The sequence below is a fragment of the Hippocampus bargibanti genome, linkage group LG01, assembly GCF_051943395.1.
Source record: "Hippocampus bargibanti isolate YZ-2025 linkage group LG01, ASM5194339v1, whole genome shotgun sequence".
Lineage (NCBI taxonomy): Eukaryota > Metazoa > Chordata > Actinopteri > Syngnathiformes > Syngnathidae > Hippocampus > Hippocampus bargibanti.
In genome coordinates, this window is record NC_142734.1 from 32,388,328 (window position 1) to 32,404,189 (window position 15,862).

At 40.1% G+C, this 15,862-nt stretch overlaps 1 protein-coding gene across 1 annotated transcript; it reads right to left on the minus strand.

Annotated features, from left to right (window-relative positions):
- Nucleotides 1-6,960: 6,960 nt before the first annotated feature.
- On the minus strand, nucleotides 6,961-14,903 carry dalrd3 (DALR anticodon binding domain containing 3). Its single transcript, XM_089011514.1, is given in 15 exon segments — nucleotides 6,961-7,754; nucleotides 8,094-8,162; nucleotides 8,249-8,365; nucleotides 8,442-8,500; nucleotides 9,264-9,390; nucleotides 9,994-10,076; nucleotides 10,184-10,242; nucleotides 10,428-10,492; nucleotides 10,564-10,665; nucleotides 10,776-10,834; nucleotides 12,431-12,658; nucleotides 12,661-12,743; nucleotides 12,994-13,301; nucleotides 14,466-14,618; nucleotides 14,620-14,903. Coding segments are annotated over 15 exon segments (1,731 nt in total). The 5' UTR covers nucleotides 14,719-14,903; the 3' UTR covers nucleotides 6,961-7,634.
- Between the last annotated feature and the right edge of the window lie 959 nt (nucleotides 14,904-15,862).

Here is a 15,862-nt window from a genome sequence, read left to right on the forward strand (position 1 = left end):
GTATGTATGTATGTATGTATGTATGTATGTATGTATTTCAACCAACACTGGATTTTAAAAAGCTGCAACCCAATTCAATGTTCAGCTTGCGTGTTCTTCTCATCAGTAAATAAAGACTAAAATCCAGTTCCTTGCTTAGTTTTGCTCCTTTTTTTCCTGGAGCTCCAGAAAAAGCTTCGAAAAATGAATGCCCAGAGAGCTCCGAGTCTGAAATGATGGAGCATGAACATGTTTTGCTCTATGGAATAATTCACACCCCGCCTTTTCTATCCCTCTCAATTGTATCTTTTCATCATTTGTGCTTTTTTTTTTTTTTAACACAGTGGCACTGTCTTTGTTCACCATCTCCCCCCACTACCACACCCTCCCTCCCTCTGGCTCATTACTACGGGCGCCCAATTGGCTCACATTGTAACAGCTTTGGACGAAATGATGTCTTTAATTATTTGGGAGGTTTGAGATTATGTGATTAAACTTGCCCTGTAGAACATGTCAAATGTTATGTTGCGTTCTTTTCCTCGCGGCCACTTGATTAGTTTTAGATCGGCGAGTGTGCCTGTGAACAGAATTAAACAGAAACGTATCTTGAAAAAAAAAATTGAATGCAAACGAGAATGTGTTTTGTTTGTTGGGTTGTTAACATCTGGATTAGCCCTTATGAAAAATATTTCCACTCCGGATAGTTTTGCTTGTTTGCGTATGCATCATTCGGTATTATAATGTCTTAATATTTCGCTGAATAAAGGATAAACGTCAAAAAGGGGAGATTGCATTGGAAAATACAATAATAACACAATTCACAAATATGGATGAATCGACAAGAGTATGTGATTGAGGTGATTGATGAAAATGACAGCATTTCTTCTGCCTCAAATTGGATAGACCACAAACTAATTTGGGAAAGATGAATTATGACTTCACATTTTATTTTTTAATAATTATTTTGAGAAAAATAATCGGGGACAAGTGTGCAACATGTAAGCAACACTCAGAAATGCACATTGAAAACGTTTTTTAAATACAGTATTTTAAATATAATAAGGCAGATGTACAAATCAAATGAATTGAAAACTGTTTTTTTTTTGTATTATGCAAGGCAGATGTACAAACCACATGCCGCACCAGGCCGCCCACTTCCACGCCCACACTGCCTGAATCAAATTTACATATCCGCTGTACGGAATTTTGCAAATGTCCACAGCAGACCAGGAACAGATTTTTGGTTGACTTTTTTTGTATGATTCATTGTTGTAATTCTACAAAGAATGCAATTAGTATAAGTTTCAGTTATGAAGATACATTCCCAAAAGCAATGTTTGAAATAACGTCTGCCCGGAGGCCCGGGGCGTACAACTCTTACGTCGGACGTACACTATCAACACGTCTCGGCCCGATTGGCCGACAACTTCTTCAAGAAAAAAAAAAGATTATTTTCAAATCAAACGTTTGTTTTATTCAATAAAGCAAACAGCCACAAGCCAACAGCTACAAGCCACGTGGACTCCTCTTTCTAAGCGCCTTTCAAAACTCTCGAGTACACTTTACAGTCACGGTATCACGGCTTCGGACTATACCGTGACTGTAAAATGTACTTGAGAGTTTTGAAAGGCGCTTAGAAAGAGGAGTCCACGTGGCTTTTAGCAGACAACGCAATGCAAATATTGCATTGTGTAACATGACGACAAACGACAACTGGGGCAAAATCGTCAGCAAGGGATATTTACCGTCAATTAAGCAAGGGAACATTTGTGGTACGGTACTTCCTTAATTAAAAAAAATCCTTTATACTTTGCAACAATGTTTTTTTTTTTTTTTCGATTAGTCGTCTTATTGTGTTTCAACTTGTGAAAAACGGGGCAGGCAACTTTATGGCCAGGCAGGCAACTTTTTAGAGTGGTCTGCCCTGGTGTCCGCTAACTTTTTGTCATGAGTTTCAGACACTGCCAAAAGTAAATAAAAATGGCAGATTGACGGTTGTTAGTGAACATGAGCACACGTTGTTGTCCAGAGTAAAGACCCAGAATTGACTGCTTTAAATGAGGGGAAGGGAAAACGAGGAGGGGGGTGGGGGGGCTTTATAGGCCAGATGTGTGTCGTCTTTTACTCCAATGCTGACCTAAATCACTGAATAAAAAGAGCGAGAGGTTGAAAAAGCCTGAGTGTGAAAAAGGGATGATGGGGTGGGCAGATCAACTCCGGGGTAAGAATAAGAGCAACATGGGATGGAGGGCGGAGAGAGAGACAAGTTTAGAAACACGACTGAAGAAAGCATCACAAACACTGGCTGGCTATGGGTTTAAATGGTGATGAAAGATACTCGTGAAGAGGAAATTATGCAGTTTATCAAAATATAGATATCCGAGCTTGTTAGCCTCTTTTGCATTTTCACTGAAACTCCAGAAACAGAGTGTCCTATTTCAAAGTATACGTGTGGGAATTTAACAGTGGTGATTATTCCACAGTGGTGATTGAAGTGAGTATTTCACACTATGTGAGTGATCTAAATCCGTGTCAGTGAAGTGATTGAAAGCCAAAATATCCATAATGTACAGAATCAAAAAATATCACTGGCAAGACAGAAGAGAAAATAAATTATGAAAGTCCCCACAAAACAATAAACCAACTGTTTCTTATTTTTCTTTTTCTTTTATTAGTCTTACAGTTTCCAGCATAACAATCTGCAAATCAGGTATTTTTTCCAGCAGCAATAAATATTAGATTGGATTATTATTATTATTATTAGATTGGAAATATTACAGTGAAAATGATTCAACAGCAGCATCGGAATCTCAATTTTGGCATAAATAAACAAATGGGCAAATTTACAGTCATAAATTTGAGCTGCGTCAATCCGATTTTAGATTAGATTAGATTAGATTAGATTAGATGACAATTATGACTGGATCCGGTTGAGCTGTCTCTTTCAATTTGGACCGCCGACAAAGCACGTTCATGTTCAAAAAGCACATCTTTGTTCGAAGGGAACCTCGGCTGTCACACAGTCTGTCTGGTTGGCAACGCGCAAGTCTGACTTCACACTCCCAGAAATGGGATCAATAATGAGGCCAGCAGGAGGAAAATTCTCTTAATTATTCCAGTTCAATATTTCATTTTAAATCCATCAAATGCGTTACTGTCTGCCCCCCCACCCCAAAATGAATATGTATGGGTGTTATGTATTACATTCTGCAAGTACAGAGCAAGTGTCAGTGTGTCTTTTAAGGAGCCCAACTGCGTTGGATTAGAACATCATTGTCGCAGTCAGGCCCCATGACCTTCAGCTTCTTCCTTGGGAATAAAACGCATGCGATTAATGCAAACTTTAGCCTATTAAAGTACTTCAAGCAGTCGGTTAAAGCACCACTATAATTCAAGGCGAGTGTGAGCTTGACAGTGTAATTGGAGTTAATCCCAGCAGTCGATCTGTAGCGTACGGAACCTCTGAATGTAAATCGCTAAAATAGTAAAACGCGGCTTTGAGACGTGCTTGAAGTTCAGAACTTGTATTCCTCGCGGACGTCCGCAGACAGCAAAGCGCTTTATCGCATTTACATTCCGGAGCCGACGCCACTTATCATAAGTGCAGTCAGGTGGATTGGTGAGTATCCCTCGTTTGTCCCCCCCCTCTAAAAAAATGATCATATTATCGTAAAAAGCCTTTCAAGGAAGGTGATTATTTCCTTCAATTGCAGTTCGGCAAATAGGAAGCCTCAATTTCTAGCAATTTACTATCTTTCCATGACTAAAATTGTGCTAGTCATTATTTCTACGTGTCAGAACCGCTTGTCTGTCATTATTTGATGCAAGACGTTTGCCGGTCCTCTTTTAAACTTTACCTTTCACTTAAGCACAGAGCACTGTGGTGTTCAGTGTCCAGCACTGTTGACACGAGACATTGAGACATGCAAACTGTGCACGTTACGCTGGCGACATGCTACAAAACCTTGTTGGTGTTTTTTTTTTTAATTATCCATGCATCCATTTTATATTAAATATTTGTCCTTCTTACTGTGAGCTCAATCCCAACTCCCTTTGAACAAGAGGCAGTAAATCACAGGCCACATATGCATAGACAACAGTTAACGTTAAGGTCATAACGATACATTAAAAAAAAGACAATTGCAGCATTATGTCGCAATTCATTGATTTTCTTCTCGGGCTGACTGCGATTTATTCGGCGTGTGACACATTCAAATAGCAAGACTCCCATGCACATATAGGTGTAGTTATAGTAGGTATAGTTTTCGGTGGACGACCCAAACCACACAACCCCACGGTGACTGGTGGACTAGTTTTTGTCACCCCCTTTCTTTGAGTACCGACATGGTTTGTTATCGAATGGAATACTTTTGCTATTATGGGACCGAAAAAGACCCCACTACAGGCTAGTGTTAAGCCAAAGAGGACACAAAAGAAAATTCCGGTCGAGCAGAAGAAGGAGATCATCGAAAAACAGGAACGAGGTGTGCGTTTGTGTGGCTTAGTGTCCCAGTACCATTACGCTAAGTCGACCTACCGCTCTTAAGAACAAGGAAGCTATTAAGGGTGCGTGTGTCGCTAAGGGTAAATATTGACATAAATTAACTCTCAACATGAGTTGCATGAACACCCCAAAATAATATATTTTTACACCCCCCTGCACCTTGTGGATCCTCCCTTGTTCTTCGCCCCAACTTAACTGCTTGACAAATCTTTTTCTCTCTTTTTCTACCACCCGACTACTCCCATCCCACGACTCCACCTTGCTTCTATTCTCAAGGGTGTCCCTGACCTCATTCATTCATCATTCGTCACAAAACTAGATCGGCTATTACTCTACATGCTTCCCTCTCTTTACTTTCTTTCTCTCTCTCTCTCTTGCTCCCCTGTCTTTGTCTTTTTCTATTCATTCCTACCACTTTCATCGCCCCCCGCACTCCATCAGCACATCACTCTCCGCGTTTTGAACTCCTTTTCAATTGCCCCCCCCCCCCGCCCTTTGTCTCGCTTCAACCTATCGCCAGAGGGGAGTGATTGACGAGCTAAAGGGGGCTTGTAAAAAAGGGAGATTTCATATAGTATATTGATTTTTAGTTGTTATACATATTACAGTAAAGTCTCGTTATATCGATATTCAAGGGAGTCCGAAAAAATATCGATATAACCGGGACTATCGATATATCCGACCCTGTTTGCATGTAATTTTCTCCGTGCGTGCATAGAAATAGTATCGATATAACCGGGACTATCGATATATCCGATATCGATATAACGAGACTTTACTGTATATTCATATATACACACACCACAACATGCATATATTGGGTTTCCCAAAACACGGCCCTTTAGGACAACCGACACCATTTTTAGTGTCCTAACTACCATCAGAAAAACATTTTATAGCATCTAAAATAACCAAAACACGCAGGCTGATATTTTTAGTCAAATGCAAAACACCAATAAAATGACTTAAAGTGTCTAAAAACTACTTTAAAATGAAACCGGAACTGTACATTATATACATCAGCTAAACTGTAGATATTTAGTTCATATACTAAAAGCTTTTGAACACTTTAATAGCGATATGCATAGGGACAGCAATGCGGTCTCACTGCAGAGCAAGCCAGCACATTTAGCATAGTGATTGTGCAATCCATGTTGAGGCTCAGCCGGCTGCTGCCTCATCGCTCGTCTCTACTTAGTATTTGAACGGTACATGTGAAAATTAAGCGATTTTGAAAAAAAAGTTACATGGAAAAGAATGTTAAAGTACAAATCACTAAATAAATATAACCATTTAATTTATTTTGTCATTTGATATTTCCATGATGACAGGTGAGGCACAAACTCACCTGCCTCCCCTGACTGCATGTCACTGGTACGTCACGATATCCCAGCTTCTCAAAGTATCGCTCTCGGACTTTGTCCATACTCGCCATTGTTGCTTTTGCTTACCAGCGAGAAAAATCACATGATTCTTGACGTCACCTCCGTATACAACTGGCATCTCCTAATAGGGACTCCACAAGGTGTCCTTCGTTGATTGAACGTTCACACCTGATTGAACGACATGTTTCCGAACCAGATAATTACGTCATTTTTCCCCAGTACAAACGGTTGTCTTGCATAAAACAATCAAACAATCAAGGGTGCTACAAAATTGCTGAAAAAGAACCCAACAACTGCAAGTACTCATTTTGTACGTCTTTCCCCACAAAAAATCAGATCACTAAAAATTATAATCTCAAAAAATTCCGTGTTTTTTCCCGTTATATAATTCCAAATTCGCAATAAAAATGCTCGTGCTTCTCAAGTTGCAATCTCTGGCACTTTGGCGCAACTAAATCTGCCATCTAGTGGTGACTGATGATACAACTTCTAATTAGTTGGAGAGAGAGAGAGAGAGAGAGAGAGAGAGAGAGAGAGAGAGAGAGAGAGAGAGAGAGAGAGAGAGAGAGAGAGAGAGAGAGAGAGAGAGAGAGAGAGAGAGAGAGAGAGAGAGAGAGAGAGAGAGAGAGAGAGAGAGAGAGAGAGAGAGAGAGAGAGAGAGAGAGAGAGAGAGAGAGAGAGAGAGACTGATAATTTATAAAGTCACTGAGAAGAAATGAAATCAAGCAGCCTGCCTTCAGTCAGGGTACCACGAAACTGCCAGTAATCGTTCATAGCTGGACAAAGTAGCATTTAAGGCTTTGGAAGCCATCTTCTTGAAAGAGGTCGCCCCCTAACGTTAAAGATGGAACGTTGCAAGTTAACCATTCTGTGACCCAAAAATATGGAGCACATAAACATAAGGAATCTCTTTTGAAACATTGAACAGTGAAAATAAATGAGCTTCCTTTTTCGTGTCTCCAGTTTTAATGACAAAAACATCATCATGGAGGCCAAACGACCATTGTGATGACTGAAACGGCATATTTTGGTCATGTCTCACTCCCACCATCACGTGAATAGAAAAATGTCATTAAAAAAAGTCAGAGTGAATAAGTAGGGACAATCAACATTTAATTTCATGCAGTGAAAAGTGACGTTTGGTTTCAACATGGTTTCGAAAAAAGTCAATGACACATTTGAGCCAAGTTGAAATGGCAACACAATCACTTGGTAACACTGATGTATCAATAATTAATCACGGTTTGACTTTTGAACATTTATAAATAATTATTTATGTTATATAATTATTATAAGTAAAATCTTTATATACAATATGCTCGTGCATTACACTAGCGGTCAGAAGAAATCATATGATGATGGCTATGTAAGATTTATCTGTACACGACGTTTTAATATTTGTAAAAAATATTTAAATGGCATTCATAAATAGTAAGTAGATAAATCATATGCATTTGGGAAAATGGCTCATTGAAAGCAGATTTTGTTTGTTGGTATATGACATATGATGTGTTTGGCACCGGGAAGGATATGAAAAACAATACATTTTTTTGGGCAGATTTTGGCATCACATGAAAAAGACATTTAAACATCTGTGAGGACTGTGGAGACACACAACGCAGTGGCTTCAGGAGTCAGTCAAAACTAACTTTCATTTCATCGTTAAAAAACATAAAAATAAGGAGAGGGAAGCAATATTGTCTCATGGTGGAACACAGAGGTGAGCAGCAAGTAAGTGGGACCGAGTGACGAGCACGGCGTGGAGGCTATAGTTGCCGAATTGGAGGAAGGTTGAGGGTTTCCAGTGCGCTGTGGTAGAGCTCCCGCAAGGCTCTCAGCAGATATAGGCGGCAGAACATCTGGTTAAAAAGATGAGGCAACGGCTCCTGCAGGAAAAGGAAGTCCAACGTTACATTTTAAGAATACAATTTTACAATGTTTCTGTGCAATATCATTCAAGTCACAGGTGTCAAAGTCAAGGCTCGGGGGCCAAATCTGGCCCGTCACATTATATTATTTGGCCCATGAAAGCAAATCAAGCATGTCAAATTCCATGATGCTTTCTAAGGTCAGAAACAAACTTTCAAATTGTCCCATGTAAATCACAATAACAGTCATTATTTTTTACTTTAGATTTGAAAACTAGTTATTCATTAATTGGGGCCACAAATGCTGGCATATCCCGATTTTTACATCAGTGTAAGAGACTCTGTGTGTGGCCTCACCCCCAGGACGTGGACCCTGTTGTAGTACGAGCTGAAGTCTTTACTGAGAGACACCAGAAACTTACAAATCTGAACAAGGAGAAATAAAAAAAAAAACAGTGAAGTAAATGACTGGACATTGAATGCAAAACTATCCATCGCTGGTGTCACCTGACCTGCTCGGTTTTGAGATTGACTCGAGCCCCTCCCCCTTCGCAGTCTAACACTTGTCCCGATTGGTCCAGCAATTCAGAGAAGGGAATGAGGTAATTGAAGAGGAGTAGCCATTCACCCTGCAAAATTGGGTGAAAGAAACAGTGTAAAAAAGTCTTCTAACTTCAATAAATATGAATTTTATGAAAAGGTTACCTCTTCTTTGAGGGCGGAAAAGTCGAGTTCTGAGCCATCGGGGATTTCTGGGTACAAACCTGGAAATAGAAAAGAACATCAAATACAACAGAAAATGGGGTATATTCAAAGCTCTCAAGGACACTACAGTCAGAGACAAGCATAGGTACTATAATAAATAAAATACAATCACAAATAGAATGCAATAAATAAAATATATTTGCTGTATATATATAGTAAAGTCTCGTTATATCGATATCGGATATATCGATAGTCCCGGTTATATCGATACTATTTCTATGCACGCACGGAGAAAATTACATGCAAATAGGGTCGGATATATCGATAGTCCCGGTTATATCGATATTTTTTTCGGACTCCCTTGAATATCGATATAACGAGACTTTACTGTATATATATATATATATATATATATATATATATATATATATATATATATATATATATATATATATATATATATATCACCATTGTGGAAATATAATATTAATAACACAACTACTACTACCACTAATAATAATAATAATAATAATAATAATAATAATAATAATAATAATAATAATAATAATAAATAATAATAATAACAATAATATAATACTACTTACTACTTGTCATGAAACTATATTCTTGTTTTGCTCGTGTTTTTCTGCTTTTAAAATATGCAGCCCAGCTACCTCCGGTTCTAATCATTGGTGTTCATTTGGATTCTCATTGGACAAAATATTGTTACGTCAAGCATTTATTGTCACATCTCTCTCTGGGTTAGACTTTCTCGCAGACCTTTGTGAATTGTTAATGTTGATTCAAATTCTGGACTCTCACCCTTTTCCACGCCGCGGTCGTAGCTATCGAACAATGTGTGCAGTCTGGCGCAGTTGTACATCACAAACACGCCGCCTCTCTGTCCTTTAGTGGACACGCCCCCTTCTCTCTGGACATCCAAAGTGACCTGAACAGATAGACCTGCATTGTCTCATACTACATACATGTTTTTTTGTTCGTTTGTTAATGTCTTCAAGCTATTATCTAATCAGCTTTTTATATCTAAATTAGCATTGACTATTATTATTATTGAGTGTCACCGCTTGGAATTGAAGCGGATTAACGTGGGACATGAGATGTGAGACAATCTCTTTTCATCAATGGATGCTACAACTTTGAGTTTGCTTTCAACATTTAGCTTGTAGCAGACGTGCACATATCACCATGACCTCCTTGATCCACTGATGAAAAGGTCGCTTTGATCCTTTCCACTTTCATCCAAAACACTTTCATACAACAAAAAGGGTGCAGAAAGTATGTATGATTGAATGACTGTCTGTGTCTTTTGTGTTGTGTCATATTGTTTGTTATTATTTTTTTTTGTTGTTGTTTTGACTTCAGGTCCTGTATCTTGTTTTTCTACTTCTTCGTCTCCTTTCCTTTTAACTTTCTCCACTGCGAGACTAACAAAGGCTAATCGGATCCGATGCAATAAAAAAATCCTACGGATTTGCAATAAATACAATCTTTCAAAAGCAATATGAAACGCTCTGTCGTGTTGTAAACTGACCGGACTGGTGTGGACTGTTGAGAGAAGCTCAAATCTGATTGTAGCCGAGCTCATGACCCTGATGATGTCATCCCACGTTTGACCTACAAAGAGGTCAAAGAAAAATTCCATTAGCGGTAATTTACTGTAGGGGATGAGCAATTTTAATCGTCATATGTATGTGAACACACGCATGCATGCATGCAGGCACCTTCAACTTGATCTCCATATTTCATCTCTGAAGCCTCTTTCATTTGACCTCTTCTAAGCCTGTGTAATGGACCAAAAGAATAATAAAAAAAACTTAAGGATGAAAAGTAGTTGAAATAGAATACCAGCGAGCATCCTCTCAAAGCATGTGCATGTTACTGCAGAAAGAAAAAAAAATAAACGCAATGTATGGCGAGAAGGAGAGGGAGAAGGAACACAGTTTTAAAGATGAAGGTGTATCTTACTGCAGATACTGTGCAGAAGAGAGTTGAGAAGAAGGAGTCTTGACAGGCCCGCACACCAGATGTCTCTGCAAACACCCAAGAAGAGCAGGTAAAAATAGTAACAAACGGAGGTGAACATACGTGCGTGTGTGATTACCTGAGTATGCGTCGCCCCACTGGCTCTCCACAGCATCGCGATCTGCTGCTGGCGAAACTCATCCTGGCAGGAAGTTATGTGTAATGCAATTGCCACGGCAACCTGCAAAAAAAAACATGAGCGAATCTGGCGAAATCTTTCATTTCATTGCTCTGTTGTAATTATTAATACGCCGCGCGTGTCTCTGTGATCACACGTGTGCCGTGTCTTACGGTGCAGTCAGCTGCGGCGAGGTCCAGTTGTGCCAGATGGGAAACGCTGTCTCTGTGGACTGAATGCACCAATTATCTATTAGTAGCAAATATGGACAAAAGGACACATTGCTTAATTAACTCGGCAATCTGAAGTTGCATCGGAAATGGTATCATTTAAGAAAGAAAGTACTTTTGGATCTACAAACATTTGCATCACCATGTGTACATACTTCAACACTATGTTTGAATTAGAACCTTTGGTATTGAGCACCATGCAGTGTTTTCTAATAACAAGACAGCACTAATTGTTTCTTATATATAAATAAAAATAAAAGTGATCATTTAATTCACTGCCATTCTTGAATTTACTCGGGAATTGAAAAGCATGACGTGGAGCGCCATTCCCGAATTTGTTCGGGTTTTGGTTCTACTTGCGGGGGTGCCAATCAAGCGCCTGGCATTGTTTTTTCCTCCCACGAGGGGGCAGGATTAGCCTTTTGTACAGTTCAAGACCACATTACCTTGCATTGAATGTTTATGTACAGACGCTCCTCACTATACGAACGAGATACGTTCCGAGCGGTCGTTCGTAAGGTGAATTTGTTCATAAGTTGTTTCGCTGCTACATTTTGTATGGAATGTATGTTTAAAGGACAACCGACGTCACTTTTTTGTTTTTTAACTGACACCAGAAAAACGTTTTATAGCATCCAAAATACCTAAATCACGCAGTATATTTTTAGTCAAATGCAAAACACCAATAAAAATGACTTAAAGTGTCCAAAATCTGCAAAAAAATTGAGCTGCGAATTGGGCATTTTCAGAAAGTCCCGCCCCCAGTTCGTGACGTCAGGCCAAGACGTCTTGCATTGCTGGAGAATCCAAACAATGGCTTCAAATTCGGAGAATATGCTTTCTTGTTACACATCCAGTTATGAATATGATTCAAATAGTTCTGAAGAGGAAAGCATACATGTTTGCAATCGATTAAAGAATTTATTTGTGCCATTTTGAGGCAACATTGGGGGAAAATCTCTCACCCAAAAACAGAGGCACAAAATGGCGACCTCCAGTGGCCACCCCCGTTTCCACAGGCAGATACATTCCTTATATGGCGCTTGGACGCCCTCTTCTGGCCTTCTGGCGGCTTTTGGGTGCAACCCGAGGTCCCCAGACCAAACAAGTACAGCAAAATACATTGACGTGATGGAGGGACCCCTACAATGCGTCTTTTTTACGGTCAAGGGCGGTCCTTTAGTGACGTCACGTACGGACTCGTCACCAACTCAAAAACAAGACTTCCTGAATATTCAGCGCGAGTCTTAAAACGTAAAATATAGCTATATGCGGTGGAATCTTTGTAAAATACGCTCAGTAGAAGTCATTTGAAGAAACTTCACAAATTATGGACTCAACTTGTCCGGAGACGTCGGTTGTCCTTTAAGTCAAACACTGAACGGGGAAGTATAAAACACAGACGCTCTAACAGTCGGAAAGTAAGTATCTCGTTCGTAAGGTGGGGAGCGTCTGCACCTGTGTGTGTGAGCGTGTCAGGGTTGCCCAAACTCAGTCCTCAAGGGCAGATATCCTGCTTGTTTTCCATCTCTCCCAGCTCTTGAGAACCGAGTTTGGAAACGGCTTATTTAGATTGCGATAACTTGACCGTATTTTACCTGTGCAGGTTCCCAGGCTAGGATCATAGCCTTGCAACCCCTCATCCTGGAACACTCGTTTTAAGTTTATTCTGACTGTTGCTTCATTTTCGCCCTTGTCTGCCTGCTTCCTGCCTGCCCTTGCGCTCATCCTGCCGTCTTTCTCAATTTCCTTCTCTCTGTATGGAGACTTCTCAAGCACTTCCTGGATCTTCTCCTCCCGCTCCTCATTGGTCCAGCAGTGTGGGATGTTGGCCAGTCGATGCCCAGAGTGCAGAGGAAGCTGACGATGGTGCTGTCTTCGGGCAGCAGGGGACACAAGGACACTGTAAAGCTGAGACAGGAGGCAAGATAGAGGATGGATTATTATATTTGGCAATGTTGTTGTTGTTGGTAGGTCGACCTACTTAATAGGATCCTATTAAACACTTCCATCTATAAAGGTTTACTATTTAATTCTGTGTTCAATAATGTTTCGGACAGAAATAAAACAAAAATGGAGATGATAAGTGTTTCTTTTAAACAAGTGGTCGAGTGAAAAAAAATAATGGGGCTGATGGGAGACATTATAACAAGGAACTCACCCTTGCCCTCTCAACAGCGACCCCAAGTGGTCAGCCAACAGAATTGTCCTGAGTTGTCCAAGAGTGAGACTATCAGGAGTCGGGGGTTCAGGTTTTGGGTGCAGGGCCGGACAGTTGAGCAGAACGCAGCCTTGCCTCTGAACGGAGGGTGTCAGGTACTCGGTAGCTTTTCCGTCCAAGATGGCCTTGAAGGTGGCGGCACGGTCCACCTTTACCCTAAGACCTTCCTCCACCACCTCCCCACCTGCCATGGGGAGAACGCTACGGCCTTTTACAGACAGAATCCTGGACATCACTGCCGGAGGGACCTGAGAATAAACCAAGAATATCATGTCATATTGAACATTTTTGGTCGGAGATACTGGATGTGGTTTCAAGCTACAATATTTTGGGTGTCTTTCCTTAGCTGTACAAGTTTATGTGGACGGCATATTGAGCTATTGACGTATTGGTTGGAAGTGGATGAATGAGCGTTTTTGTTTTGTTTTGACTTCAAGATGGCGCTGCAAGAGTGGCTGCCTTTACAGCAGGTCGTGTATTTTTTTCTACTTCTTCCTTTCATTTCATCACTTTGCTGCTGTGAAATGTAATTTTCTCCTCTGCAAGACTAATAAACGATCCAATTCAATTACACTGGCAACATATCGCACACATATCTGATGTAGAATGAGGTTAGATTTGAAATTAATTGATTGTATAGTTCACATTGCATGAAAAAAAAATCTGATGTGTCACATGTATGGAGATTAAAAAAATAGAATTGAGCTGCAGTGTCAACGTAGCCTACATAATTAAGTGTGAATTATTGTTTGTCTATATATCATTACATTGATACAGTCTTACAAAAATAACAAATAACATTTTTAGCAAGAAAAACAAATGCTTCTTTTTCTTGAACACTTTCTTACTACGAGACTGTTTAACGAGAAAATACATGGACAGTTGGATTTTTGAACACACAAATGCAGTTGCGTGCAAGAGTCTGACCCATATTGTGGTCTGCTGCTCATCGGTCCATGATTACTGCCTGCAGCAAAATATCTGGTCGATCGTGATGGCCCTTCCTTTTTTAAAGCATGACCTTGCGTGTGCCTGTGTGTGTGCGTTTGTGTGTGTGCGTGTTTGTGTGTGTAAAATGTTTGCTATTTAACTATTTTATTTTCTCCAAATAAATCGTCTACAGTGCGTTTGTGTACCTTATTAGAATTTGGCTATGTTGTTGTCAGGAGTTTATAAACACATTTTTCTTACTCGCGAAGTACAGTATTCATATTAAAAGCAGAGAAAATAAACGGATACATTTCAATATTTTTTTAATCAGCACCGTGTTTTAATAGAACTGAGTATTTTGTAGGCTGCAGTAGCACTCGCACGAGTTCGTATTAACGCCGAGTCCATTCGTTAAGAATATGGACCCTGTTTTAGTTGATCTTGTGCACATAAGAATGTCGTGTAATAAGCCAGCAGCCAACCTGTCCGTCCGCGTAGAGCGTGTTGAGCATGCTACTCGGTGACAAGAAGTCTCGCGTTCGGAGGTTCTTGGCGCTGCTCTCCTTGAACCACAGTTTCTCCTTCTCCGGCTCTGGGAACATCCTCTCGCTGTCCCTCGGGACAGAGTCGTGGGCCATTTCCTAGCGTGGTTCGCAGTGCGGAGCTCAGCGCTCGGACCGTGGCAGTGATACGGAGGGGCGAAGACAACGCCTCGACGTTCTCCATCGTTATCATAACAGCACATACGAAGCTAGAAGCACATCCGCGCCATGCCAATACAACATTCCCGTGTTGAGTGGCTATACGGGTTTGACCACTGGACGCTGTCGACACAAAACAGGAAGAGTCGAACACTGGTCGATGTTAGATGTATCGGCTAAAGTGGAAAGGGCGCATTGGCCATTTTTTTCCTCTCGTCGGAACAATTCGCTTCAGTTTGTGTTCCCCACCGGTTAAATTTCCAAGATGGACCGAGGCGTAGTTTGGCGGATTGTTGTTTTGCGTTTTGTTTGTTTTTCTCTGGAACGTTTTGCTTGCCAGAATAATAATAATAATAATAATAATAATAATAATAATAATAATAATAATAATAATAATAATAATAATAATAATAATAAATCATGTAAAATATAACATATTCAAAACAACAGTAACAGGGTTAATGCAACTCACACTACAAATACAATACAATACATATTGATTTATATAGGGCTTTAACAACAGCTGTAACAAATGAGGAAAATATGGGAAAAATACAGTTTACAGTTAAAGCTGGGTATACAAATTGCAACTTGGTCTGATGAGAATTCACGGTGACATAACTATTCACAATTACACTTATTATAAACAATGCTTTGAGTGGGAATGTCAGTGATGGTGCTCTATAAATACTGTAAAAATGTGCTGTAGTTGAATGTGCTGTGATAGTAGTATTGTCACCTAAATATTTGGCATGATCATGAGGATTTATATTTGGTGTCATTCTTGGCTGACACGGAATTCCCGGCTGTCTTCTGTAGACTGCGCAAGCCGGGAGAACACGTGTCATTGAGGAAAATCACCAACTTGCCTTCTTATCAAAATATTGTTTCAATGCAACAAACTTAAAAAAAGGTTGACATTTGCATGATAACTAACCATTGAGACTAATAAAGGCATATCCAATCCAATCCATTCAAGTCAATTACAATTTTCAATATAGCGCTGTGAGCAACTCGGGTGTTGAGATGTTTTATGCATGGTGGGATGGAAACGGAGCCCTTAACCAGCTGGAAGTCACCATTACAGCTGCATTATGGGTTCCGTTACAATCCCACTCGCCAAAAAAAAGTCCCAGTCCAGGTTGGCATCTTGTCCTGACACCACTCCTGAAAAGGAA